Source organism: Fonsecaea pedrosoi, assembly GCF_000835455.1.
Source record: "Fonsecaea pedrosoi CBS 271.37 unplaced genomic scaffold supercont1.4, whole genome shotgun sequence".
Taxonomy (NCBI): domain Eukaryota; kingdom Fungi; phylum Ascomycota; class Eurotiomycetes; order Chaetothyriales; family Herpotrichiellaceae; genus Fonsecaea; species Fonsecaea pedrosoi.
The window spans coordinates 1,128,301-1,155,160 of NW_013550612.1; the positions used below are offsets into that span (position 1 = coordinate 1,128,301).

Here is a 26,860-nt window from a genome sequence, read left to right on the forward strand (position 1 = left end):
CATTGACACCCTGCGTCATCTGGGCGGATTGGAAACGCCGTCATGTATCTACAAAATGAAGACCACCTACCTATTAGGCAGCGGGACATCGAGTTCAGTTCCAGTGGTTCGACGCTGCAGACACCACCCACTACACTTAGTACGAGTAGATGGCTCTTCTTGCCACGTTCTTGGACCTCTTAACGGCTCAGGATCAAGACGTGATTTGTCACGAGAATCTTGTTACAATCTCGGCGAATGTTGCTTGGTTCGTAGGTGACTGACTGCGCCTCATTCACGAACATCATCCCCCCGCCATCGTTCGCCCACCAACCAACCTGCGCCCCTCATCGAGATTCCCTCATCCGCGTCTTCCATTTGCCGCTCATTATCGAACAACCTCCATCTATATTTCACTCCATCTGGTACCTTCCTACTTTCCTCCTTTTTCTCCCATCTCCGTATCTTTTGTTGCGCCGACATCGTCTCTTCTCCCGATGACGGATTTCGCTCCGCCCACTGGACCGCCTCCTCCGAAGGTGCCGGAAGGGTGGAAGGCTGTTTTCAACGATCAATACAAAGAATGGTATGAAGCCTTGTGACACCGAGTAATCTACTGCTCGTCTTAATCGTTTATCCTATGTTTTCCCCCATGACGAAGCTCCGCTGACACCGCTCGGTTGGCCTCAGGTTCTACGTCAATCTCCACACCAAACAATCGACGTGGGAGAAACCTACTGCGCCGGCCGTGCCTGCAAACGATGACGCTCCGCCTGGGGCGCCTCCACCATCCTACTCCGCCGGTCGGGATGCCCCCCAAGTGTCCGACGCAAAGCGCCCGCTAGAGTCGAACAATCCATACAACAACACGAGCAGTCCGGCCACGGGCTCGCGCGAAACGGACGAAGAGTTGGCTCGACGTCTTCAAAGTGAAGAGAACACCCGCGGCGCCGCCGACACATACTATAACTCCAGCGGTTCCGGTGGCCCCAATCCTCCTGGCATCCAAGGCAATTACCCCGGCGCTCCGACCTCGCCTTCGAACCAGCTGCCTCCGCGACCAGAGAGCGCCGGCAAATCCAAGGGTTTCTTTGGCAAGTTGCTGGGAAAGTCGAGCAGCAGCAGCAGCAGCCCCTCACCCTATCCGCAACAGCCACGTCCCGGCTCTGGATACCCTCCCCAGCCAGTAGGTTATAACCCAGGCTACTCACCCGGTCCAGGGTATGGTCCTCCTCCCGGTGCCGGATACGGCGGGTATGGGCCACCGCAGGGCTATGGGGGCTACGGACCACCTGGTCCTGGCTACGGCCCTGGTCCGGGGTATGGCGGTTATCCAGGATACGCGCAAGCTCCACCTAGAAGGTCTGGTGGTCTCGGTGCCGGAGGAGCAGCGGCTCTGGGTCTCGGAGGTGGTCTGCTTGGTGGTGCATTGTTAGCTGATGCCTTTAACGATGGCCAGCAGGATGCCTATCAGGAAGGCTACCAGGACGGAGCTGATGGCGGCGGTGGAGACTTTGACGGTGGTGGGGATTTCTAAAAGGTCAGTAGCAGATGTTGTGCAGGGACCAGTGGCAAGAGGGTATGGCTGGAAGTTTGCTCGAGTATTATACGCACTTGAAGGGCGAACTGTTCTCGGAAGCGAGTGCAGTCAGGGATGAAGGGCTCCATAGGTGAAAGAATGATTTTCTCAAGGCAGGCATGCAACACATGGAAGCAGCCTAGATCTGAAAGAAGAACACAATGTCATGTCAAAAATCAACTGTCGAATTAGAGTCATGGCAGAGGCCAGCCACGTCCTTGGATGACCGAACCAAGAGACCAGAAGACCACAACAATCACGGGCCATACGTACGTGTATCCCAAGCAAGGTGTTTGACAACTATTGGACCATGAAACCGCGGCGCGAGAAAGAAGAGAACGAAGGTGAGGAGGCGAGCGAAGCAAAGCCTGATTGCGATTGGCATCACGCAGCCTTGGCCACCCACGAACAAATCTCGCGTCGCTCGCGTAACTCTCTCTCACTCTCGACACACAGGCAAGCGGAATAAAATCCGACTTACAACCACCCCGAACTCCGCAAACCAAGCATTTCAGATCTGACAAGCGATCAAAGTCTTTGTTGTCACATACCACCACCTGCCTTCATCAGAGGAGGGATAGTTCTCAAGGATACCTAATGCGCAGCCCAGCAGGAATAACAAGTCAAACTCCTCCTTCCTAAGCCTTCGGCTGTCCACCGTCGCGGTCATAAGCCAACCAGTGATCCGTGCTCTTCGCCGTGGTAACCACTCATAGTCCCAGGTACTGTTCTCAGAAGCAATCTCGAGCCAGGCCACGAAGCTTTAGGCATGTACAGCAGCGATGCAGCTCGTCAAGTCTTTCGGGCTCTGCGTTGACAGGCAAGAGGCTGCAGTCCAACTGAACTATCTGGGACGTCGTTTCCCGAACGTCAAGGCCCATCCTGCTCTGCCGTTTGGTTTGTATCTGGAAGATGTGGCATTGGCTCAGTATGACAGTATCTCTCTTACATGCCTTTCAAGCTGGCACATCAGAGATTGGCCAAAGACTGCGAAGGAACTTTTCGTTTCCCGAGACTTGAGGCTACTACCACCACAGCTTCAGCAGCGTAGTCAAAATCATCAGGATACACGCAGTCATGTCATCAAAATGTGCACGAAACTCACGTCGCTCGACCTCTGAAATTGTCTGTGGCAGAGGTTTCTGTCTCACAAGCAGAACGAACACTCCTGTCCAGTTCTTGATTTCCCAAGAAAAGGATCCGATTGAAGGAGTGCTTCTGCTGACCTTGATACTCAGGCTATACCCTTGACGGCTGTGAGCTCCACCAGCTACGAGTCCATTCTTTCAGCCTTGAGATGCCACAGCGCTTCTGGTGGTCTTCAAGTCACGCTAGGTGGTCGAGCCCGTTATTCCTGCCGACAGCACTAGGGACCTCGTGAATTAGAATCAAAAGGACAATACATTTCAAATCACGACTCATAGATTTCTTCCACAGATACCCATTATGCCCCAAACGGGACATATGCAGGGTGTTTCTCACCGCTCGTTGCGAGCTCGGTGAACCCTACTCGTACGTTTGAAATGGGTTCTTACATCGCAACGTTGAGCTCCAAGCGGCCGCCCAATGCCGTGTGAAGAAAGCAACCCTTGCCCTTCGAGGCAACAATATTGAACTCCCCCACACATCGCGCTTTTCTGAAGGAGGAAATAGCCCAAGTTTCCCTTTCAGGAAGGGGGGCTACCTCAACCGACGGGGAATCGTTATCTGAGCCCTTGATGAAAAGGGTCCGCCCATCCCCAGAAGAAGCCCGAGAAAATCCTTCTGATCCCCGAAAGTCAGTCAGTCAGTCCACCACTTTCTCAGCTGAGGAAATCCCATGCGGAGGGATTCCTGGACCCGAAGGCCCCCGGAGTTTGCCATTGGCACGCGAGGCGAGGCGTTGATGAGGGCTGACTCAGAAGTTTGACGACCTGTGGACCTCGCGGCTCTTTCCTTCCCCCCTTTGCGAAGTGGATGAATACACTTGCGGTATAGCCTTCTTTCCTCCAATGCGACTCGTGTGTACTTGTGCTTGAAATCGACTTTCTGCTGTCGACTCAGTGCTTCGTCGTGTTGGTGATGGGGGTATCTGAGGAGTTGTCCAAAAGGGGCGGGTGGCCTGTGGAGACGGTGATTGGATCTGTTTTTTTAACTGTCAGATGGGTCTACTACACAAGTACACAGGTACAGGTTATTGACCGAAAAGGGGGTGGAAACGGGTATGTGCATCGGTATGCCGAGGAATACCAGGCAAGACAGGCATTATCCAGACAAGAAAGCCAGAGAAATCAAGAGTCGTGACTACCCATCCTGCATCGCCGTGCAAAGTGCCTCGTTGTACGGAGTATGTACACAATCCATCTTTGGTGATGATCCCTCCCCCTTGGCCTCTAAAGGACTCAGCCTGATACCAAGTACATGATGTCTGAGGAGAGGAGAGGAGAAACCTGGGATGATTCGAATTCGGGATTAGTCACTTGACAGATAGACGATCGAGTTGTTCTCTTCTCTTCTCTCATCCATCTCTTCATCGGTGGGTATGGGGGACGCTACTGTCCTGTTGCTCTTGATTTTGGTCTCAGCCTCGTCGCGTCATGTCGGCATTTCAGGCTCGGATTTGGGGAAGGGGCAATGCTATGCGACGGGCTCTATGATGACAGTGTATGTGAGATATGCATACATACATCCCTACTTACTTTACCTACAGGAGGTACTTGCCTGGGTACCTACACTATGCGGAACAATGCTCAAAAGCGACGGGGATCCGAAAAGAGGAAACCCGGGATGACCCAGACCCAGACCCAGGAAAGGGGATATTTGCCATGTTCATGTCCCAAGTAGCCAAGTCATATCGAGGTATTCGTTTCGTAGACAGGATCTATATACATACCGAGTAGATGTAACATGTCCAGGTACAGCATGTCATGTATATGGTGAGACGGACGAGATACGTATCGAGTAAGAGTACGAGTAAGGAGTGCATTCAGACCTTTGCCACACTGGACCTGGACTTGGACCTGGCTGCCTGGTAAGCTGGACTGTTGCCGACATCCGAACACGGTTCGGGACAGCGGTTGTTCTCTTTGTTGCTCATATCTCTCATCCCCTAATGCCTGGATATCTTATCAGCGATGAAAATGTGGCGTACTGTCCTGTGCTATCGTGACGGTATACATGTGGTGAATACTGTATGTGAATAAGTATGTATGGAGGCATCCTGTCTATCCTCGACCATGTCCCAGTCCCAACTCTTGCCCACTGTAAAGACACTCATTGGCGCTTTCTCAGCCATCTCTAGCCCTTTTGTCCTGTGCATATCACATTTCAGGGTTTCAATACCAAATGCAGCCGGATACGAAACGTTACCGACACTCTTCGTTAGTAAGGCCACCCATTCCCCTGTATGGAGGACCTCAAGCAATATGCCACGCGTTTGCTGGTTTCTAAGCATGTGAGAGAAAGAAAAGGAAAAGGGAGATGCTTCGGCTGGTGCTCAAACTTAGCATTGCCCATCGCGCAGCATCCCCCTAGTACAATGGCATAGTCCCGGCGGTGGCCTGGAGTGCCTTCTCCATAATCTCGAGGCCCAGGTCGAGCTGCTCCTTGGTGATGACAATGGGTGGCGCAATCCTAAACACCCCACCAAAGCTCGAGTGGCTGCTCAGATTAGCCCAGAGACCCAGCTCGTACATCTTGGACGAGATGTTTCGGGCCAATTCGACCGATGGGGACTTGGATTCACGGTCGCCCACGATTTCGACACCGGCCATGAGCCCGCGACCGCGCACGTCGCCGATGCACCCGTACCGAGACTTGAGGCGCTGAAGGCCAGCCTGAAGGTGGAGGCCCATGGCACGAGAATTGGCGACGAGGTTATCCCGCAGAACAATTTCGAGAACCTTGTCACCCACGGCCGCTGGCAGCGGGTCGTTGACGTGCGTGGTGTAGAAGCAGTAGTCGCGCTCGGCGCACACTCGCTCAATCTCGGAGCTCATGACCACAGCACTCAGGGGGAGGCCATTGCCCAGTGTCTTGCTAAGTGTCAGGATATCTGGGACGACACCTTCATGATCAATAGCGAATAGGTCCCCACAGCGACCGACACCTGTTTGAGCCTCGTCCACAATAAGCAGCATGCCCCGCCTTTCGCAGTGCTTCTTAAGCGCTTTCAAGTACCCCTCCGGGAGCACGTGCATGCCCGCCGACGATTGGATGCACTCGACGATGCAGGCCGCCAGGGAGCCACACGAGGCCCGGTCAATCAGGTCCCAGCCGTAGTTGAGTTCGGTTTCCCAATCGTAGGAGCCGTCCGGATTGCGGAAGATGGAGCGGTAAGCATTAGGGGGAGGGAGCATATGCATACCTGGCATCAAGGGTCCCTGGCCCTTGCGGCCAAAGTGGTATTGAGTGCCTAGCGCCTGTGCCGTGACGCCATGCCAGCTCGCGCCTAGGCCAACAATCTCAAACTTGCCCGTGTAGACTTTGGCCATCTTGATGGCTGCTTCGTTGGACTCGCCGCCTGTGGAGAGGAAGAAGGCTTTGTCTAACCCCTTAGGCAGGACCGACGTGAGCCGTTGAGCCAGGTTGATGACTGGGGGCGACAGCATGCCGGAGAATAAATGGTCCAGGTTGGCGGCGTGGTCGTGGATCGTGGAGACAATCTCTGGATGACCATGCCCCACAAGACAGGACATCTGGCCCGACGTCCAGTCCATGACTCGGTGGCCGCGGGCAGTATAGACATACAGTCCCTTGCTGCCTGTAATGATGTCCTTCTCGAATTTGGTGCCATAATTGGCCAAGTACGCCTTCGCCGAGCTCTGGAGTTCGTCTTCGTTGACGTCGGTGTATATATTGGGTTTATCCCCAGATTTGACGGAGAAGGGGTTATTGGAGGGTGGCTGCACTCTGTCCTCGATCATAGGAGCCATGTTTTCCTATAAAGTACTTTGCAAGCACTCCACGGCGGCAAAGACTGACAAAGACTGCAGGAAATGGGGGCAGGCCAAGTTTCACTAGAGATCATGGGACCTGTAGTCATACACGCCTCTCTCGACTGGGAAATTTGCAACAGGTAACAAGGGATTGATATACACCAGACACTTAGGGTCTGCCGACGGGAAACTCGCAGCGTTTGTGGTTTGGCCAGGGGTTCGACTTTACCCGGAGGAGGAGAAGAGGACGGGAAATGCGGGAGGTTATTGGGTGTATGACATCTCTCCACCGTGAAACTCTGCCTCTCATTTGTCCAAATATATTTGCCTCTGCGGGGCTGGAGTAGACGATGTGAACAAGTCTGATGAGTGGTTTCGTCGCCGACAGGTCGACCACAGGGGCACGATAGGCGAATTCATAATGTCAAAGTAGCATTGACCACTGGCGGGGACGGAAAGGATCGAGTTCGGGTGGTCATTTGCAATCATGAGGCGCCATTAGCCAAGAGAGGGGCGGAAACCTGTACCCAAACTGAGGTTTCGCGCAGGACAGGATGGCCTTGTTGAGGAGGGGGGATGATGTAGGACAGAGGAGGAGAGGCGCACCCACCATGGCTGGATATATGACCAGACGCATAGTCACTGGTGACTGCGGCCAGATGTTGTCTCTGCCCCTCGAGAATGCGAAGCAGCCCAAGGTACGACTAGTTGTTCGTTGAAGAGTGTTGAGTTCCGTTCGGTCAGCACCATGGCCCAGATCAAGTCTAGCAGCTCCAGCGGCTCCTCCACCATCGGCGGCGCAGGAGGAGCAAACAAGCGCAAGGCCGAGTCACGTGGATATGTGGCACGTGACCGGCCCGCAACGTCCCTTGCTGCCTCGCCTCGACCTCCATCTTCAGACACAACAGCAACGGAGACACCAACCGAGTCCACCTCGCCTTCTCCCACAACGAGCCCCTTGGCCCCTGGCACTTCGTCAATAGCAATCCTGCCACCGGCTGAGGCATTTTCCCAGGACAACACCAACCATCCGTCCAGCACCATGAAGACCGCCCGTCCCTATCGCTCCCACAAATATCCAGCTTGTGCCCGGTGTCACAAACGGCGGTCTCGATGCACTATCGAAATTCCGGGACAGGCCTGCTTGCTATGTCGCATGCACGGTGTACCCTGCTCTTCCGCCACCGCCAAAACGGATGAGCGTGTCACGCCCAAGGTTGGCTTCGTCCATCGTTCTTTGATTGCCGACGATAAGTCTATGGAAGGCTTTTCTCACATTGTCGGTCCGGTTATTGCACGCGACACCCAGATTCTCGACCAATACTTACCTCAAGCAAATGGGACTTCTGGTCATGTTCCTATCCAGCCGAGCCTCGGGAGACGAGAGTCGCAAAAAGCAATTTATCATGTGCCTATCCCGCCCAGGAGACCCAGTCCAACAGACTGCACTTGTGCCAGGAATATGCCATCCGAACTGCTTGAGCAAGTGGATCCTTTCCTCGACAAACTGTTGGCCAACTATTTTGAACATTTTCATCCCTGCTATCCGGTCACCGATGAAGAATGTGTCATGTCCCGACTGAAGGACAGAAGTCAGCTGCCCCAGACATTCTTCGTTAACATAATAGCCTACGCCCTGTTCTACTGGGATACTTCACCCGCACTGGCGGGGTATGCCCGGCCCGACCAGGACTTTGCCTGGCAGACGGCAGTCGCCGCAAACATCGCCGACATGCAAAAAGGCGATCTGGCTACCATCGTGTCAACTTGCATCGACATCTCTGGGCGGCCCTCACGGTGCTTGGTAAAAAATGTGGCCGATGTTGCGCGGGCGGTCGCCTTGTCGCATGCAATTGGTCTCAATCACGACTGTAGTGAGTGGAAGATTGGTGAGATGGAGAAGAAACTTCGGTGGAAGGCTTGGTGGGGAGTGGTGATACAGGATCGATGGTTCAATTTTGCTCAAGGAACGCCGCCCTATATCTCAAAGGGCCATTATGACGTGCCCCTACCAACGGTGGAGTTGCTCACTCAGGGGAGAGGCGGATCAGTGAAACACGTTCGCGCAGCTGAAGTCTACATTCATCTGTGTCGATTGACAGAAATTGTCGGGGATGTCCTTCCCCTCATCTATCATATACGGTCTGGAAATGACAGCATTGCTGCAGAACAAACCTCGAGATCAGAGATTGAACTTAACCGCTGGATGGAAAGCCGGCCCAGCTGGCTGAATCTGAACGATTTCAACAATCGACCACCTGTGCCTGGCTTGGTCAACCTGCAGCTCTCATATCTCTCTGTGCGCATGCTTCTACGACGCATTGCGTGGCATGAGATTAGCCAACGAGAAAGCGATCCGGCGTCATCATGGCTTCTTGGTTGCCAGGCTGCTGCAGAGGATATCGTGCGGTTCGTTGGTTCGTTGCACAAGCAGGACTTGATGGGCTTTTGGCTACCCTACAATGCTCATCATTTCACGTCCGCGGTGACTCTGCTTCTCCGGTGTGCGCTTCAGACAAGCTACTCGAATGTCCGAACACAGTGCATGGGAAGTGCCCGGACACTCGTGGACTGTTTGAGGGGCTTCCAAGAGGAGCATCAATGGGATCTGGCAGAGACGGCATTATCGCAGAGTGAGACCGTGCTGAAGCGTATCGAGGACGCACTGCCCAAAGCACCGATTGTTGGAACTCCCCACTTGCCTACTGTGTCGATGCGCGCCGAACCAACCGACACGCGTGGCTTCATGGACGAGAACATGCTTGGTGATCCACTACCCGAGGATGCGTTCATTTCGCAACAAGGTCAAGGCTCAATTGAGGAGCTTTTTCCCGAGATCTTCTCGGATTTTACGGATACCGCATTGTTCGCGAGCTCGACCCACAATGAATACGCCGAATGAGATATGATACGTCTGGATATCAAACAATTACTTGAGACATGTGTCGAGAATACTGCGCACGAAAGGAAGTCTCTTCCCTTTTGTACCAACCGACATCTTGAGACCAAGAGAGGTGCATAGCGGTGACTCCAGTGGCTGACCTCACTCCGACTCAATGAACTCCGGTGGCTGACCTCAGTCTGACTCTCAATGGACTTACATGGGTTTCGTCAGGCCAATTCAAGCAGCGCTGCCACAAGGAGATAGTGTAACATCTCTCAAGCGGCACACGGATCACCGAGCATTACCGAGAGCAAACATGGGTCAAACAGGAAGACAACGTTCTTCCGGAGACATTCTCGCAGACACTGAAACACTGCCTGCAGATGTCCCAGTGCCATTCATCCAAGCTTACTAGGGGGGCGATTGTGTGGACTTCCTCATCCATCTTCGCTCTTGGGCATATCGAAAGCGAACTGGCTAGCGAAGACTGAGACGAGACTGTTGTCTTGAAAGCAGGGCTAGAAACCGAGCGATGCGGATTCAGCGTTAACATCGCTATGATATCGACGTGGAGAATCAATTGCCGTTTCACGGTCTACATGACTTACAAACCGCCTGGTCTTTTTTATGTGTGTATAAGGTCATCTCGTGGATGGGCGAAGTCGGATGTCCCGGCTAGGTACTCGCAGGGGTAACAACTAGGATATTAGATAGCGAGGCAAAAACATGACAGGGACAGGGACAGGGATGGCATAGCATAGCATATCATACCATGAATATAGGTAGGTAGGTATGATTACATGTGATACCATATGGCATGATATGAGCACGGCAGAGTATAGGAGAACACGGGAAAATGGGATACAAAAAAGACCTCGGTCACGGTTCATGGTTCACGGTTCATGGTTCACGGTTCATGGTTCACGGTTCATGGTTCACGGTTCATGGTTCATGGTTCCTGATTTCGGTCGTATGGATTCTCTATCTCTCTACCTCAGTGTGTGTGTGTATCTGTGGATTTGTGTGCCGCCATTTCCCTACTTCATCATCCATCGTCCGTCATCCGCCATCCATCGTCTCAGGGGCCTAATCGAGCTCAGTCCAGCCAAAGCCAACCGAGTCGAGTCGAGTCGAGTTGCGATATAGCCATGACACAACACAGTACAGCGTGGCATGGCGCAGCGCGGCACGGTATCGCACGGCATAGCGCGGCACAAGACAGCACAGCACAGCACAGCACAACACAGCACGCAGTAAGTACATGTGGAACTGAAGAGCTAACGAGCAAGGGGCAAGGGATAAGGGATAAGGGGAATGAGGGAAAGTAAACAGTCCTGCCTGATTGAACCATACAATACATACTTACATAGTGGAAATCAATCAAAGAATTCAGTATTCAGTACCCAACACCCAGTATCTGTCACCTCGTACCTTTCCCCCCTGCGAAATCCATCCCATCACAAGGACACCTTACAACTAAACTCACGACTTGAGCTTGATACTCCTCTTATTCGGGTCCAGGTCGTCGCCGCTGACGCCGTGGCCGTAGGCGACCCTCTCCAGCTCATCAAAAAGCCTCGTCACGGTCGGATTCAAAAAGGGCAAAATGCTCGTGCAGATCATGCCGGCAATCCCGGTCGCCGGGTCGACCCAGTAGTACAAGTTCCCGAGGCCGGCCCACGCGCCCGACCCGGCTTTGCGACCGTAGGGTAGGTCTTCGTGGTTGATGAGCAGACCGGCAGACCAGCCCCGTTTCTCGACCGGCATGGACGGTAGGAACGTACCCTCGAGCGAGGCTTGCGGGACGCTGGTGCCGACTTCGCCCACGCCAGACCGGTCGACTTCTGGACCAAGGATGTCCTTGAAAAGAAGGCCTTTGACCGTGTCGGGTTTCAGGATCGAGTTGCCCGTGGTGGGCGATGTGCCGTCGTTTAGCAAAGTCACCAGTAGTTTCGCGTAGTCGTTCATCGTCGTGTAGAGAAACCCTCCACCTCCCCAGAGAGGGGGATTTTCGTTGTGCTTCGCATCCGGGACCCCTACAAGCCCGTCGGGTGCGTCGAAATGGACCAGCAAAAACTTGTTCCCTGGTGGAATCCTGCCGCTTGAGTTGTGCATGCCTAGGGGCTTGCAGATGTGTTCCTCGAAATAATCTGGAAGAGGTTGGCCCGACACTTCCTGGACAACGAAACCAAGCCAGTCGATGCCGATACCATACACGTATTTGGTGCCTGGGTCGGCCAGTAGCGGAGTTTCATAATCTTCCCATTCAGCGGTTGCGTGGTACTGCATGGGAGGGCGGCCGGTAGCCACGCGGTATGCCAGTGTTCCGTGATCGAAGAAGTCGTACGAGAGGCCAGATGTGTGGGTCAGGAGATGCTGAATGGTAGGTTTTGACGCTGGTGAGCGCAAGACGGGTACGGGTTTGCCATCTGCGTCCGTCTTAACAGACTCAAGCACCTCCAGCTTCGAGATTCGAGGCACGAATTTCTCCACCGGATCTGAGAGGGAGAGTTTCCCTTGTTCGAGCAGTTGTAAGGTGGCAATCACGGTGAGAAGTTTGGTGCATGAATAGAATGTCACCAGGGTGTCTGCGTCGAATGGAGCCGCGTCGGGATCTTGAAGATGAGAGCTTCCCAAGGTCTCCTTGAGCAAGTAATTGCCCTTGGAGTCGACGATGAAGCACCCGATCCCTGGTACCTTCTTGTCCTTGACAGCAGCTTCCAATAATGGTCTCAGTTGGGCTTCCATGGTTTGCCTCGGGTTATCGCCAGTGCCTTTGATCGGTGATGAGGAAGATGTCAGAGGAAAGCGAGCTCACGAAAAGCGCTTCTGCGGCTCGTTAGATGTCGGTAATTATAACAACTGAGCATTCGCAAGAAGCGCCAATGGAAGCGAGAACGAGGGTAGGGCCGGGGAGGAACCGAAGAAATGAGGAGAAGCGAGGGGTAGTGGAAGAATGGAACGAGACAGTTGCAACGGCGGGACGGCCTTCGTATTTTATTTCCTAGACCTGGAGCACCCCGGATATTCCAAATGTCCAGAAAGTCAGCCAAAGTCTGACATCTTGGCCGTAGGGGCGGTAAGGAGGATGTCGGTGCGTGCTGCAACGAGGTACAGGATCCTGTCCGTCAGACTCTGCTTGAACTCCCCAAGTCGAAGGATCTGTTCGGTTAGACACCCGGAGTGATGGCTGCGAGATGTCAAAATATGAGAAATCATTAGACGTTGTCGACAGTGGGCCGTGAAAAGGATTTGATGCGTCCAGTGAGTGGGCTTCTTGAGGTGGTTCATGAGGCGCGACATGCGTGCTTAAAGACCCAAGATGGAAGTAACAGTACTGGAGAACATATGCCTTTCCAGATTTAGTGCTTGATAGTGGCAGTGGCGTCCCTGGTTGGATTGGACCTAGGCAGTGCTGATCGTCAAGTAGTTCCCAATCATGTTTCGCGATCTGTTAACACAATCCTTCCCGAGCTGTCACTTGTAGTGTGCTGCGGTATAGTTGGTCGTCAGCCGGGGCACACTCTGGCGCATTGACTAGGCTAATCTGGCCGTGTATGGGTCGCTATCGCTGCATCACTGCCTGATATTACTGTTCGAGAGCAACATGTCTGTACACACTGTCGTAGGAGGGATCAGGCTTAGGGTCGCATTGGCGGGGTCGTACTGGGTACAGTGGGGAGAGCCACAGGGACCCTTGTGATAGGATCTTGGACCGGGAGCTCGGATCCCGCTGCTGGCCGTATCGAGAGCAGACGGCATCGAAACAACACAGGAGATACTGCTCGTTGATGCTGAGACGCTTCTGAACGAGGTCCGCTCACGTAATCTTCTCAAGTATTTGTTGAGCTTTGTTCGTTAGAGGTTTTTACTTTCAACGCGCGGTACAGGGTATCTGCGACACGGAATGAGGTGTGGTCTCAATGCTCCGGATTACATCTGGAGGGTAACGGAAGATCCTTGGTGGTTTGCAGAGCTGCGGCCATTCTCGTACATAAGGTATTCCAGCGAGCCATTCCGACCAATCTGCCCAGCCAGGGGAGGCCGGCAAAGCGCAGTCTATCGCTTTCTTTCGCGGATACTGTCTGGGTTTCGGTCAGTGCCCGTACTTTTGCCAGACCCCGCTAGGTAGCCAGCGAGGTCAAAGTTCTCCGCTGCAGACCCAGCACCTCCACCCTGCATGGCTCGCGTCAGACCACCCATGGGACTCTTTTTCTGCATCTCTTCATACTCGGCGCGCATTTCGGGATCCATGTTCTCCATCAACTTGGGCATCCCGAACGTAAAAGCAAGAGCCACGACCGCCATGAGGATCATTGGATTCTTCAAAAGACTCAAGGGATTGAAACCCTGGCGCTGTTCGTAAAAGTTCTTCTTCGATAGAATCTTGGCCGACATGTCTAATTGCCCTGTAGGTGCGGCCACCAGGGCAACTCCTCGATCGTCCCATCGTGTTCCGCGGTATGTTTCCCAAGCTCCTGCAACCACGGTACCGTCAGAGTCGGATGAGGGGGATATATCGATTCTGTAGGGTGCGAAGACGTAGTCGTGACTGTAGATGTCGAGGAGATGTGACCCGGAAGTGGAGATTTCGGGAAATTCAAAGTAGTTGCCCTTTCGCAGGACAGCCCTGATCGGTGGTCCAGAGCCTGACGTTAAGACAGCATGCGTTGAAGCTGGCAGGACATTGGGGTTTGGGAGAATATTCGAGGGTGTGACCGTAACACGGAGCGATGCTGCTAGCACAGGGCTGAGAATATAGCAGAGGGCCACTAATGGCAACATCGTGAGAGTCCGGGAATCTCTTGTGCGGTAGCAAAGGTCAATTACTTAGTTGGTTAGTTAGTTGTCGTCAAACAAAAGACTCGATTGAGTTGAATGGAACAGAAATGAAGCGCAGACTTTGTTGAGCGGCGGAAAGGGAAAGGTTAACAAGCCGCTTTAAGTGGTGCTCGGAACATATTAAAGCAGCCACTACAACGTCCTGTATATGGATGCAATAGGGGGGGAAGATCCTCAATACCTACACGCACCATGCATCGCACACAAAGTCGAGGCGCCGAGTATAATGAGTTCAAACGGATTGCCAGATACGGCCGTTTGCGCCAGAGTCGAGCTCTCTGCCCTCTGTCCCTCGAGCGACCCCAGACCTGCGCCATATGGGTCAAGAGATCCCTGCCAATCCGAGCCGAGCGAACAACGTAAAATTGGGGAAATTTGGAACGAGTCGTCGTCAGCGAAGACCATGAACAGTTTTCGGGGCCTCTGGAATGAGCAACAGGTACTCGAGTCGGCGCAGTGAGTAAGCATTGGTAGCGTGGTCCAGAGGGCGCCACAATCTTGGGGCTGGCTGGCTGGTCGGCTCGAAACACCGGAGGATGAAGCCGGTGAAAAGAAGCCTGTGCCGCTCGATACGGTCGCTTGCTCTCGCAAGGTCGTGGCAAACCTTCTCCGTACAGTCCACTATTGACGGTCAAGAATAATACCCATGTAGAACACCGCCGCTGAGCTTCTGGTAGTCTTCTAGGGAATAAATGGGTCCTGGAATCCAGAATTAGATCCGTTAGACATGGCAGACTGGCTTGGTTAAGGAGCCTTGTCTCGACGAATTCTGTTTGAGTGGGTTTCACGATAGATCCGAGTTGAACTTAGATGGTCCTGAGCTCTGCATAGGGACTCACAGATGCTGGAATGGCTCGCGAGGGTGTCTGTCAGAGCAGTCAAAGGAGGATTTTCCGATGTCTCTTGTTGTTGTTTCCCCTGTGTCTTTCCTATCGTACATGTGTTCATCACCCTGGACTTCCACTCTTGCAATCAAATAACTAACGACTGTATAACTGTATAAACGAAAACCGCCACCCCTATTACATCAATGATTCAACGTCAACATCGTGCGTGTCGCCGGGTCTGCCTACCGCCGCAGCACACACGCTGATAGCAATATTCGTCCCCTGTACAGCCCGTACCAGAATCGCCTTGTTCAAGAGACCTCCAGATATGAGATCTCGACATCGGTCTGTTTCCGAATATCGTCTCTTCGCTTGGGTCTTTGGCCGTCTGCTCCTGTTTTCCCCATATCATCCAGCATGACAACTTCGTCGCTATTTGATTCACTAATGGGGTATGATTTGGGCCCGCCACCACTGATGACGGTCGTCGAAAACCCCTTGGTAGGTGAGGCAGGGTTCGGAAATGATGAGGCGCCCCCCTTCATAGATGATCCATGATAGCTGTCAGTGAGCGGGTATGCTCCAGATCTAGTTCGGTATATGGTTGACGGGCGATTGTAGGACGAGCCGCGGAAGATCTTCGGGAAGAATCTGGTAATTGTGGCCTTCAGAGGTGGAATGCAGGTGCAAATGATGGACGTGTTCACTTCAATGCCGAGCCACAAATTATTCTGAGCTTGGTAGTCTAGACAAAAGGGTTAGCAGGTTTGTACTCAAGGGAACGATGGTGCTTACATGTGCTGTCCTTTGCCGTTGCTGCCGGACCAAGCGTAGCGATGCGGACGATACAGGTTCCAATGATGCTAGAGATCTGTCAGCTATATATCCGGATAGCAGAGTTGGAAGCGAATGGCCTTACAAAAACCCCAAACTGAAGAGGAGAGCCAACCCAAACTTCTGAGCCTTGGGTAGTTTGAGCGACCGGATTTGAGCAATTGGTAGCACGATGATCATGACGTCTGTGGCGATGTTGATAGAGGAGCTAGAGTACCAGATTCCAGGAGTCCAGATGCAGGTGCCAGGCAAGGTTGGGGTCCATGCCTTTTGAATAGGATGGCATGCAAAGATTGTTGGGATTATGGTCCCAATGGCCGTGCCGAAGCATATGAACATGACAATATAAGCAGCAATGCGGAAGTTGCGAGACGACGAGAAGATCCGCAGATAGAGGAACAGCATAGACAGTTTGGCAAAGAGAGCGGCAGCCTTGTATAGCACCTGGCACGATAGGAAGTACTGTTGGGATGGTTAGTCCATGTTCGCATGGCTCTTGGATCGTTCCTCGGGATCTTTGACTGGTCACAACTCACTTTCCAAGCTTGCAAAAAGTGTTTCTCGTTGACTTGGTCTTGATGGAGACCGAAACCATTCTTTGTCTCTGTGGTAATTGGTTGTCAGCTTCAATGACTCACGTCTCAGAAAGGGTTGAGCGTACCGCCGTAGAATAGCCCAGTCATGGTGATGGCAATAAACTGTTGACGCCAGTTAGTTTTCAAGAGTCACCAGCTGGTCCACGAGACGTCAAGTTACTTACCAGGGCCATCAGGACACACCAGTCATCCAAACCAAGCATGTGGTTGATGACAATGCGGGTCCAGAATCGTGCAATGACGAGTGTTCCTGCAACAACCACCAGCGCGATATTGACATTCACCACAGTGTCGCCCCGGGGATTGGGGGCACCATCATCAACTGCATCTCGTTTGAGGAGTATCATTGTTTCCAATGACATGTTTTCGAGTACTGGGAACTCGAGAGGCCTGGGGTCCTGCGAAGTGCGGGTAGAAGGAATAGATTCATTGGGCTGAGGGAGGTATCAGGCACGGCCATATATGATGTTCAAAGACGAGCTATCTGGGAAGGCCATGGCCAGGTTTCCAAGCCTCGCTTTCATGAGTGGTTTCCTAGGCGGAGCCAGACCAAGTAGCGAAACCCGACTACTCTCACCTACCAAGCACCCCTGACCTGTTGCCACTCCCAGAGGCGCCAATGACATGATGCGAACAAGCAAATCGTTCTTGAATACCGAGTAGTCTTGAGTGGACTGACTCGTGACAGTTTAGTGAGGTTGGGGCAAGGGTCATGGGCTTGTGTTAGTCGTGTAGGCTAGCAGTTTTCCAGAACCCCCGCCAGGCACATGCTTCATGAGGAGGCCAAAAGTGTTTGGTGATTTGAGCCTCGTATTTTAGACAAACGTGGCCGTTGGCTTAGTCCAAGGTGAAGTGCTGCAAGGGGAAGGAACCAGACCAGTAACTAAACGACAAACCCGGTTGTAGCTGCATGCCCGATCTCCTCTTAGCTTCCTTGATGATGACCGTTTCTGGCAAATAGAAACGACAGACCCATGTTACCTGTGAGGAGTAGCCATAGTTGCAGGAAAGGACTGCTTCACATCCGTTATTTCCGAGTGACAATGTATGTAGACCGAGTGCTTTGTTCTGTGAGGGAATGCAACTCGCCTTAGGTCCTGGGGTATTGGTTCTCGCTCTCTCCACACGAAAACTAGCGATTCGAATTCCAGCAAAGTTGCAGACCTTGGCGGGATAGCCGTTGACCATGGTGGGTATAGATTCGCTTAATCCATGTACACACTTGAGCCAGGGATGAGGTGCGAGAAGCTCCGCTGCTGTAGAGGTGCGCAGCCTCATCGTGTCGAAAGACATGCATTGAGCATATTGTCTTGTGCATACCAGAAGAGACAGAGCAATCTGTGCTATCTCTTGAGCCGCGCCCAAATTTGACACCGGCTTTGGGGGAGCTCTCAGGCAGACTTGGAAAAGGGCTTGGGGATTTCCCATTCAGTGGGTGTAGGCCGAGTGAGGGCGCAAGTTTTGGACAGAGGGGGAATAATTTCGCAGGAATTTTGTGAATACGAGGTGTCTAGTGATAGCAGGAGCGTCCAATGTCGGGGCGAGCATCCCGGTACTCGTCGAGGCTCAGTGTAATGGAACGATTGGAGGTATATGGGTTAGACTTTTTGCTAACACAGGTGGCTGAAGTTAAGGAGGACTTAGGATGGTAGAGCCGTGTGGTAACTTGTTTTAGGAAGCGTCGCCAGACACAATTTGAAGCGACTGGTTTTTTAGTCAATTATGTCAATCATGACAAGGCCAACAGACACCGTCTTTCCACGCGCATGATGGCTTGAGTGTCTGTTCCGCATTCCTGGTAAAGGACTGCGGTTTAGCTTTTGTAGCTCAGCAGCTCAAGCTGGGAATTTCCCGACGGTGTATGCTTATCAACAGCGGTTCGGTTACCCCAGCTTTTGACTTGCGAAATAGGAGGGCCGAATATCCGAAGTATCGCATACTCGTAGCCTCTCGGTTGACGTGGATAGGTATATGTCTGGAATGGGAATGTAAGCTGTCTCGTTCGGCGCGTTCTTCTCGCTATGGTTCTCTGTTCTGCCCAAGAAATACCCACCGACCTCGGAAGTCGGAAGAAACCCTATTCTTTCGCACATTACTGGGTCCATCCCTGCAATCCGTTTGATCTCCTCGCCCTTTCTGGGCAACGGGGGAGGCGGGCGGTGGCGGTTGGACTAGGGTCGACTGGGGCTGCATTGGCTTGTCAGGAGGGCCAGAACCTTGAGCTCCTGACCTACGGAGTTGGACTTCAATTAGTCCCGCTAAGAAGTCACTGTCGTGGTTAGAGGGACATGTGAAGCCTGCCACCAGTCTTAATTGCCAGACCAAAATGAAGTGTGACCTCTGTTGGAGCACCTGAGACTTGACCCTTGAGCTGCAGAACCAGCGCGCAGATACGAGCAGTTAGAGGGTTGCAAGCCTGCAAGGGGCACTGCGCAGAATTTGTCTCGACTACTAAGTACGAGTTACCTCGTATTCAGCGGGGCAAGAGTCTGCAAGCCTCGGATTTGGTTTGCGTGGTTGCGTGGTTGAGGTACTCGGAACAGCGATTCTCGGACGAAGTTCTCCTTTCTGCAATCCTCGCCGTGTCACAGCTCGTGTTGGTCCTTTGCGAGTCGGACGCCATCAAGGTTATTTTTGAGGCACCCTCTAGAGCGAGCCCAGCAGCTGTGTTTCAGATATGACAATGGCAAGAAAGGAATCAAACGAGTATCGTAATGAAATGATCAAATTGCTTCCCGCGGACCGAGGACCGAGTTCCTGAGTCCAGAGGATGAGTCACCCGAGTGTGCCTTGTCGCTGAACCAGAGCACCAGTTATTGCCATGATAAGTAGGGAGGAACAATAAAGACACATACCATGTAATAATGAAAAAGAACCTGGCAATTGCCTGGACGAGGGTTTTGGCTTTTTCAAGTCACAATCCGATACCGGATGTAAGCAGCCAATGACGCAGGGACATCCTTGTGTCATCGAACGCAGCCTTTGAGCTCCGCGCAACACCGAACCACGCAACCACGCAACCAAGTGAGTGTGAGTGCTGAACATTCAATACAAATTGAAAAGTACTATGTCCCTCCAATACGAGTACTAATGGAGACCATCATTCACACTTACCACCCGAAACGGACCCTTCTCCTTCTAGAGTATAGGAATACCAGCAACAAGACCTCTCCCCAACCACTCGCCTCCCCTCCCAATGTCCTTCTCTTCGTAGGCGGCCTCTACGACAACTTCCGCTCGCCTCGCTACGTCGATGACCTGGCCGCGCTGTTTCCTCGAGATGTTGCCGACCAGACATGGAGGGTGATGCAGGTACAGCTCTCAAGCAATGGGAGGAGCTGGGGCTTGTTCGATCTGGATCGTGATGTGAGTAGTGCGATTTGTATCATCTTCTTGTTGGTGTAATCATCTCCTCAAAGAGGGCATTGGTACCTAGCCATACAAGGCTGTCTGTCTGTCTGTCTGTCTGTCTATTGAAATACTTGTCAGACGTGGGAACTTCCCTGAGATTGGCTTCTCATTGACGTGGATTGAGAAATGTGTCTAGGTCGAGGAAATTGCCGCAGCCATCACATACATCAGAGACACCATCACTGAATCTCCTTCGACGCCCGTGGTATTGATGGGCCATTCCACCGGCTGTCAAGACCTCATGCACTATCTCGTTTCTCCCGTGGCGACCTCCTCTCCGCGTCCTACCATTTCCGGCGCCATCTTACAGGCGCCCGTCTCGGACCGCGAAGCCATTTTGCACGCCACATCCGAGTCCGCAGCCGCAAAAGAAGGCTACGATTCAATGTTACAAATCGCTTCTTCGACGCCAAAAGAGAAGCATAAGACGACGGTTCTGCCTATGGACCTCACCACACCTATTTTCGGCTCTGCTGCAGTGACCATTTCCCGCTTCCTAAGCTTGGCGTCACCGACTTCGCCAAAGAACCCAGGAATGGACGACTATTACTCCAGCGACCTGTCTGACCAGAGACTCCGAGAGACGTTTGGCCGCATTGGAGCCGCAGGGCATTTCAAGCCTTCAAGCCAGGTGGGGAAGAAAAGTCTGTTAGTCCTGCAGGGCGCCGATGACAAGAGTATTCCCCCGACCGTGAATAAAGCGCATCTGCTCTCGCGCTGGAAGGTGGCGCTTGAATCCAGCGCCGAGGCCACCCTGTCTCCTCACTCTGCCATCATCCCCCATGCGGTGCACGACATTTCGGGGTCGACCAAGGAGACGCGCAGGGCAAGGCTCGTGGTCATGCGCGGTGCAGTGCTGAAGTACCTCCAAGACATGGTCGGCGGGATCGATCCGCCCCCAGGACCCGATGACGACAGCGCGAGGAAACCATGGGCGATTCTGCAGCGAGATCTGGACGAGATTGAAAGCGAAGACAATGCTAAGGGCCTGGGCGCGGATGCTTCTACGAGTAGACTATAACTATCATACGAGTATGCCCCGGTTGTCGGCCTGATCGCCCGGTCATGATCCCTATACTTTATACCGGGACGAGGACGACCAAGATCATGTCGCCTAAGGCCCGCCCGCGGATGGAATAGTGAATAGTTAGTAGGTAGGTAGATTCAATCTTTTCGGAGCCTTGCAACCTTGTGGGGAGCCCCGTGTGTCGGGGGAAGAAAACGGATCCGCTGAACCCCATCCATGGCATGGGATATGGGATGCCTGATTCCCAACGACTCGTATCATACTACGAGTAGGTACTCGTACATATCATTACTTGGGTAATAATATTACTAGGTAGGGAAATGACAAAGTCGACAACCTCCTTCCAGACGAGACGGAGGGGCGGGATGATACTAAACACATAAGAGTAAGCAGCCACAAAAAAAAGATCCTTCAAAGGATCTCACATTACTCGGTACATCAACTCGTCTATAACCTGTAATAAGTATCTCTTTCCCTTCCTCGTTTTCAATTACTAAAATTCTTGTTTCGTGTTCTTGTGTATTCGGTACCTGGTACCAAGTGCCAAGGACCATTTATTTCCCTCCTTTGCCGCCCTGTTTCCCGCACACGCTTCCATATATTGATAATGAGTTTCGAGTCCGTTCTATATTGACACTTTTGCCGTGTCTAGTAAATCCATCCTTTATCCATCGCTTGCAAATGCAGAACCCCTGCCAAACGCTTCGCGCCAGCGCACAGGGAAAAACAACAAAAAGGCCCAGGGTTCTCAAAGCTGACATGACCGTGCAGACAATTCCCACAATGTATCCATCCCTGGAACAAATCTCCCTCCCTAACGCCATCGCTTGTTGGTTAAAGAGAAGGTATAACATGACATCACCAGAAGATGGCGAAGATAACATCGACCGACCAGTGATCACTAGACCGGCCAATGTAAACAGGATGTCGATATCCTTTCAAAAGCAAATCAGTCGTTTGTCGTGAATCCCCTTACAACAAAGGAGATCCAGTGCCAGAAACTATGTCTGAGTTTCAGTCTTCTCTTTGACCTTCTCGGTCTCATTCTCTTGTTGGTCTTGTTGGTGGTCGTCTTCGTCCTCCTCCACCGGCACTGGACCTTGCCTGTTCTGCGATCTGATCTGTTGCATCACTTCATGTGCCTGGGCGGAATACTTGCACTTCATCCGAATGCTCTCACCATACTTGTAAAAGATGAACGGGAACGGGGCGCAGGCGAGTGCCAGGAACGCAGGTATCGAACTGGCCCAGTGGATGCCGAGATTGTGATACATTTGGACGGTGAAGAGGGGGAAGACGGCGCCGAACAGGGATCGCAGGACCGAGTTGGCCGCCAGCACTGACGCGGCGTAAATGGTGTATGAGTCGATGAGGTAATTCATGCACGCGAGGAAGACATTGACCATGCCGAAACCGAAGGGCGCTGAGGCGATGATGCAGACAATCCAGTGGATCGAAGGGTAGTTGGTCCATGCAAACCAAAACATGCCCAAGGGGATGGCGATGGCTCCCACAGCGGCAGGAGGAAGACGTGCTTCAGCGGGCGCCTCTCCTCCATGCTCTGCTTCAATGCGGGCATAGCGCTTGTTGTCCCAGATGGCGTAGGCGGTGCCCGAGACCATTCCGACCGCGACACCGGAGAAGGCCAGGCCACCGATGCCCTGCGACCAGCCTCGTTCCTCTTCAAAGACAATGGGGAAAGCACCGAAGAGCATATACAGCGTGCCGTACAGAATCGCCATATATATGGAGATGAGAAGGACGATTGGTTCAAGGAAGAGCAGCGCCCATGGCCTCGAGATGGCCTTGGAGAAGGCGGCCTGAGGCGTGACTTTGCCTTGACGTCTCTCGATAATCGAGATATAGACCTTACCCGTTCGCTTGCTCAGTGCCTTGGCTCGGCGCGACAGGATGACAGGGGTATACGTTTCTGGGATGACCAAGGTGCCGAAGATCCAAAGGCACCCCGTGAAGATGGCCATTACACCCTCGACCCAACGCCACCCGATTGTCTCAGAGATGAAGCCTCCAACGACGGGACCGATGCAAGGACCCAGGAAGGGAGCGGCAGCGAAGATGCTCATTCCCAGGCCTCGTTGACTGGAGGGAAATATGTCGGCGATGACACCGCCGGCGTTGGTGAGAGGAGAAGCGCCGAAAGTGCCCGCAAAGAATCGCATCACGAGCACACCTGCCATCGTGTTCACGCCAGCTGCGCCCGCATTGAATACGGTAAGAACGGCGTATGTGCCGAAGAAGAGGACTTGACGGCCATACAGCTCTGACAACGGCGCCCAGAGAAGCGGTCCAATAGCGAAGCCCAGCACGAAAAGAGATACCCCCAGCGTTGCGACCTCTTGACTGCAATCAAAGGCATCGATGAGCTGCACTATGCTGGCAGTGTATGCCGTGGAGACAAACGCCACGGCCAGAGTTGCAAAAGCGACAGTCAGAGTGAGGGCCCACTTCTTCCAATCCGGAAATTCCATGGGATTGCGAGGATCCCCGGGGATGAACTCGACAATATAGGGATCCTCCTCTGTTCCCGAGCCCTTGTATCGATGGTTCAAGACTTCGTCTGTGATGAGGGTCTGGCTGGCCACGAGGCGCCAATGCGGCACCTTCTTACTCGAAGGGCCACTTTTCTGGCTCTCGACATCGTTTGTGAGGGTGAAGGTGGACGAGTTGGTTGGGGAGTTGGACATGGTGAGCCTTGTTCAGGTGCTTCGGCCTGCTGGGGAGACTGGGGTGGTACGTGTTTACCCTGCAGACAACAAACTGTGTGTGAGAGACAGAGATGCAAAGCAGTGTGTAGGAGAAGGAAGAGCAGGTCTTTAAAAAGGGATGTTGAGGATCATGGATTCATTAATGCGATTTGCATCGATGCAACACAACACTATGCCGAGACACCATATCTCCCACCCGTGCTGGCACGCAGATCATAGGTTTGTCCAGGGACCATTATTACCACCGGGCATCATTTACTTCAAGATTGTTCATCGATCCGCTTCAACCGCCACGATCTCCTGCTCGTCCGGTGGTCGGATGACGAGCCACCCCCGTCCGGGAATTTCGAGTCTTTGTTTCGTCAGACAACGAGATTTTGGGTGTGTGTCCATGGGAAAAGGTGATGGAAACATCTCGACATTTCCTTTGTCACGAAGAATCTGGTTCGGAGGAGGAGAAGAAAAAAGGAAAAACTGCCGTGATAACCGTACTGGACAAGGGCACTGCGCGCCAAAAGCCAATATCATTGGGCCGATGAAGCATTAGCTTTGGTTGTCGGTGTCTCTAGCATACCGCCCCGTTGGCAACTTTCGCATCATAAGCCATGCATAAACAGGCATAGATGGGCTTGTGCTCGTCACACTTTTCCTCACCGGGTTTAAACAACCAACTTCGTGGTGTGTTACTGATGCTGCTAAGCTTTTTTCTTCATGCGGCCCTATAATCCACCTGGCGATAGAAGACTGATATCTGGTCGAAAGAATTTAAATCCGACGCTCAATTGCCGGTTGATCATCCTGTAACATGTGGCATGTGGAGCACCAAGGTAGTGGTTTTTCGCTTATGCCGTCACTTTATTGTCCTTGTGTACACACAGTACTTGTACTTTGTATACATGCAGGGCAGCCTCGTGTCTGTCTGGAGCGGCGGTCTTAACTTCGCTGTTAAGGTCCCGTCGTATTCGTAATCTCACTTCTTGCGTTACCGGCCCACTGGTCATTGTTGACTTCTTTTTGGGAGGGGGGGGGGGGGGGGAGAGAGAGAGGCACACACACAGAACAAATCCCTCCTAGTGACCTCGTCTTCCGTGCTTCATCATATGCATGAATGAAACTCCGTCTCTTGAACGAGATACGAGCGACTCCTGACTGCGATAGATCCTTGGACGTTATTACATCGGTCGTGGGTCCCCGGATCCTGCAGGGCGGACGGTGGGGTAATGCGTGCTGAGCCTCGTGTTGCCGAGATTCCTGCTGCTCTTTGGGCACAATTTGGTGAGATGCAGAGGTATAAAAAAGATATGAACAGGGTTCAATCTCCATCTGACTAAGGAGACGGGGAGAAGGTGGAGGTCAGGGACACTCTATTTTGATACACAAGCATGTTGCACGTTGCATGTTGCATGGGAAGATGTTCCGGTGATGAGACAAGAAAGACGTGAATTTGTACAGAAAAGTCCGTCCGAAGAAGGAATGTCTCGTCCTACACGACTTCATTTCCGCTCATTTTACCTGCTGGATGTTTGCTGAACCCGTGGGTAACCTTTCATTCCCTATAGACTGATGAACCAATCGAGTAGAAACCAAAAACATATTGCATGGTCAGAATATGCCGCCCGCGGTGCAGCGACTTTCATTGAGAGTCAATGTCGTCATGACCGTTGTTTCTTCCTCCCCATCAAGGGACCTTCCTGTAAAGATTGATGATTCTTCATATAGCCATTTCTCACTCAACACAAATAGCCGGCCCAGAAGATTCTGTTACGCACCTACTGTGTGTCGGAGCCCAGCTATCATGGCAGAGAGCACACAAGATATCCATACCAAGTACGAACCTCATCCAGATGCCCGTCAATTGACTGGGCATGACAGCCAGACTGTTGACTACGAACCTCACCCTGAACAATCGTTGAAGATATCACCCGACCATGAGGCCATAGTCACATCAATCACAAATCTCTACTCTGGAAGTTGCAGCGAGAAGGATATGTCGGTTTATGCAGAAAAGGCGATATATGACGATCCGCTGTCCTATTGCGACACCCGCTACAAAATCGCCGGCCAGTGGTATGGGCTCCCTAAGATCTTCGCCAAGTTGGAAACCAAAAAGGTCGAAGTTGTCAAGGACACACCAACCGATATAGTCTTCAAACTTAGGCAGGAGTACACTCCCAAGCTGGTCAACACTCCCAAAGAAGTCGACTCTCTGGTCTCGTTGTCACTCGACGATAGCGGAAAGGTGCGGTATCACAAGGATATGTGGAATTCCAACGACTACAGCCATTCGGGCATTGGCAAGCTGATTAAAAACTTGAATGGTGATCACCTCCCAAAGATCACTCAGCCCCCAGGTTCGCTTTAGGCGCATTGAGCCGCTGTCTCCGGGCTGCGGGTCGGTACAACCGGTTCATTTCTGGGGTATAATAGCCATCTTTCAGGGGAGTGTGTGTCAATAGGGAAGGAAGATAGAGTAGTACTATGCACTGGGATGAGTAAGAGTAAGCGAGTAACCGTCCCGGTTGGAGCGCAGTCGGAGCGCAGGCTGGAGTTTTCGGGGGACAACGTGAAGGGCTTGGAGTAGGGGAGCTGGGTGGGTAGGCACGCGTGGTACGGGAGGGCAGGGAACAAGACGCTCGAGGGCGAATCTTTGACAGAGCGGCGGTATACAAGTGGTACTTGAGGATTGAATCGAAGTGGATGTGGATGTTGATACGTGTGAAATGGATACGCTCTTGGATGCGTGAAGGTGAGGAAAATCCTTCGCGGCCACCATGAAAGTCTCCAATCCTCCAATCCAATCAAGCCTAAATCCCCATCTAGTTTAGGCGTCAGCTATCCCCAAAAGTGACATAAGAGTTACCCAGTGGTAGGTGCCCAAAGGGAAAAACAAGCACTGTTAAGCAAGGCACGGAATGCCGTTGACCAACTGCACCCAGTTAGCTTTGGCTGGCGGGGGTCCCGGCACTGTGGCTGGCGCCCCTCCAATGCCCTCCACTTCGATACCCAGAAAGATTCTTTTGCCGTGTCGTGCCTGTTGCTCAACTTGGCGTCATGCGCATGCGTATCCCATTAATTCCCTTTGGTATTTCTGCCCTTTGACTGCGCAGATCCTCGACTTGAAGTTCCAGAGCTCATCCTTCCTCCCAGTGTACAACATGTGGTTTCCACTGCTTGACCAACGAAAAACCTCTCCCTTCAATGCTCTCTCTGTCATCATGCTGATCCTCACTCCCACTCCC

The 26,860-nt window shown here is 52.6% G+C and overlaps 9 protein-coding genes across 9 annotated transcripts; 4 read left to right on the forward strand and 5 right to left on the reverse strand.

Annotated features, from left to right (window-relative positions):
- Positions 1 to 476: 476 nt before the first annotated feature.
- On the forward strand, positions 477 to 1,516 carry Z517_06201 (uncharacterized protein; the record flags this gene model as incomplete). Its single annotated transcript, XM_013427943.1, has 2 exons — positions 477 to 565; positions 670 to 1,516. 2 exons carry the CDS (start codon positions 477 to 479, stop codon positions 1,514 to 1,516), a joined length of 936 nt encoding a protein of 311 aa, XP_013283397.1.
- Positions 1,517 to 5,067: 3,551 nt separating this feature from the next.
- Z517_06202 (uncharacterized protein) lies at positions 5,068 to 6,471 on the reverse strand (the record flags this gene model as incomplete). Its single annotated transcript, XM_013427944.1, has 1 exon — positions 5,068 to 6,471. The coding sequence occupies one exon, from the start codon at positions 6,469 to 6,471 to the stop codon at positions 5,068 to 5,070; it is 1,404 nt and encodes a 467-aa protein (XP_013283398.1).
- Positions 6,472 to 7,222: 751 nt separating this feature from the next.
- Positions 7,223 to 9,376, forward strand: Z517_06203 (uncharacterized protein; the record flags this gene model as incomplete). The annotated part of the gene is made up of 1 exon (XM_013427945.1): positions 7,223 to 9,376. The coding sequence occupies one exon, from the start codon at positions 7,223 to 7,225 to the stop codon at positions 9,374 to 9,376; it is 2,154 nt and encodes a 717-aa protein (XP_013283399.1).
- Positions 9,377 to 10,840: 1,464 nt separating this feature from the next.
- Z517_06204 (uncharacterized protein) lies at positions 10,841 to 12,106 on the reverse strand (the record flags this gene model as incomplete). Its single annotated transcript, XM_013427946.1, has 1 exon — positions 10,841 to 12,106. One exon carries the CDS (start codon positions 12,104 to 12,106, stop codon positions 10,841 to 10,843), a length of 1,266 nt encoding a protein of 421 aa, XP_013283400.1.
- Positions 12,107 to 13,417: 1,311 nt separating this feature from the next.
- Z517_06205 (uncharacterized protein) lies at positions 13,418 to 14,143 on the reverse strand (the record flags this gene model as incomplete). The annotated part of the gene is made up of 1 exon (XM_013427947.1): positions 13,418 to 14,143. One exon carries the CDS (start codon positions 14,141 to 14,143, stop codon positions 13,418 to 13,420), a length of 726 nt encoding a protein of 241 aa, XP_013283401.1.
- Positions 14,144 to 15,942: 1,799 nt separating this feature from the next.
- On the reverse strand, positions 15,943 to 16,819 carry Z517_06206 (uncharacterized protein; the record flags this gene model as incomplete). The annotated part of the gene is made up of 4 exons (XM_013427948.1): positions 15,943 to 16,323; positions 16,398 to 16,465; positions 16,523 to 16,559; positions 16,622 to 16,819. The coding sequence occupies 4 exons, from the start codon at positions 16,817 to 16,819 to the stop codon at positions 15,943 to 15,945; spliced, it is 684 nt and encodes a 227-aa protein (XP_013283402.1).
- A 2,728-nt stretch (positions 16,820 to 19,547) lies between these two features.
- On the forward strand, positions 19,548 to 20,889 carry Z517_06207 (uncharacterized protein; the record flags this gene model as incomplete). Its single annotated transcript, XM_013427949.1, has 2 exons — positions 19,548 to 19,823; positions 20,005 to 20,889. 2 exons carry the CDS (start codon positions 19,548 to 19,550, stop codon positions 20,887 to 20,889), a joined length of 1,161 nt encoding a protein of 386 aa, XP_013283403.1.
- A 1,007-nt stretch (positions 20,890 to 21,896) lies between these two features.
- Positions 21,897 to 23,600, reverse strand: Z517_06208 (uncharacterized protein; the record flags this gene model as incomplete). Its single annotated transcript, XM_013427950.1, has 1 exon — positions 21,897 to 23,600. The coding sequence occupies one exon, from the start codon at positions 23,598 to 23,600 to the stop codon at positions 21,897 to 21,899; it is 1,704 nt and encodes a 567-aa protein (XP_013283404.1).
- A 1,816-nt stretch (positions 23,601 to 25,416) lies between these two features.
- On the forward strand, positions 25,417 to 25,983 carry Z517_06209 (uncharacterized protein; the record flags this gene model as incomplete). The annotated part of the gene is made up of 1 exon (XM_013427951.1): positions 25,417 to 25,983. The coding sequence occupies one exon, from the start codon at positions 25,417 to 25,419 to the stop codon at positions 25,981 to 25,983; it is 567 nt and encodes a 188-aa protein (XP_013283405.1).
- Positions 25,984 to 26,860: the final 877 nt, after the last annotated feature.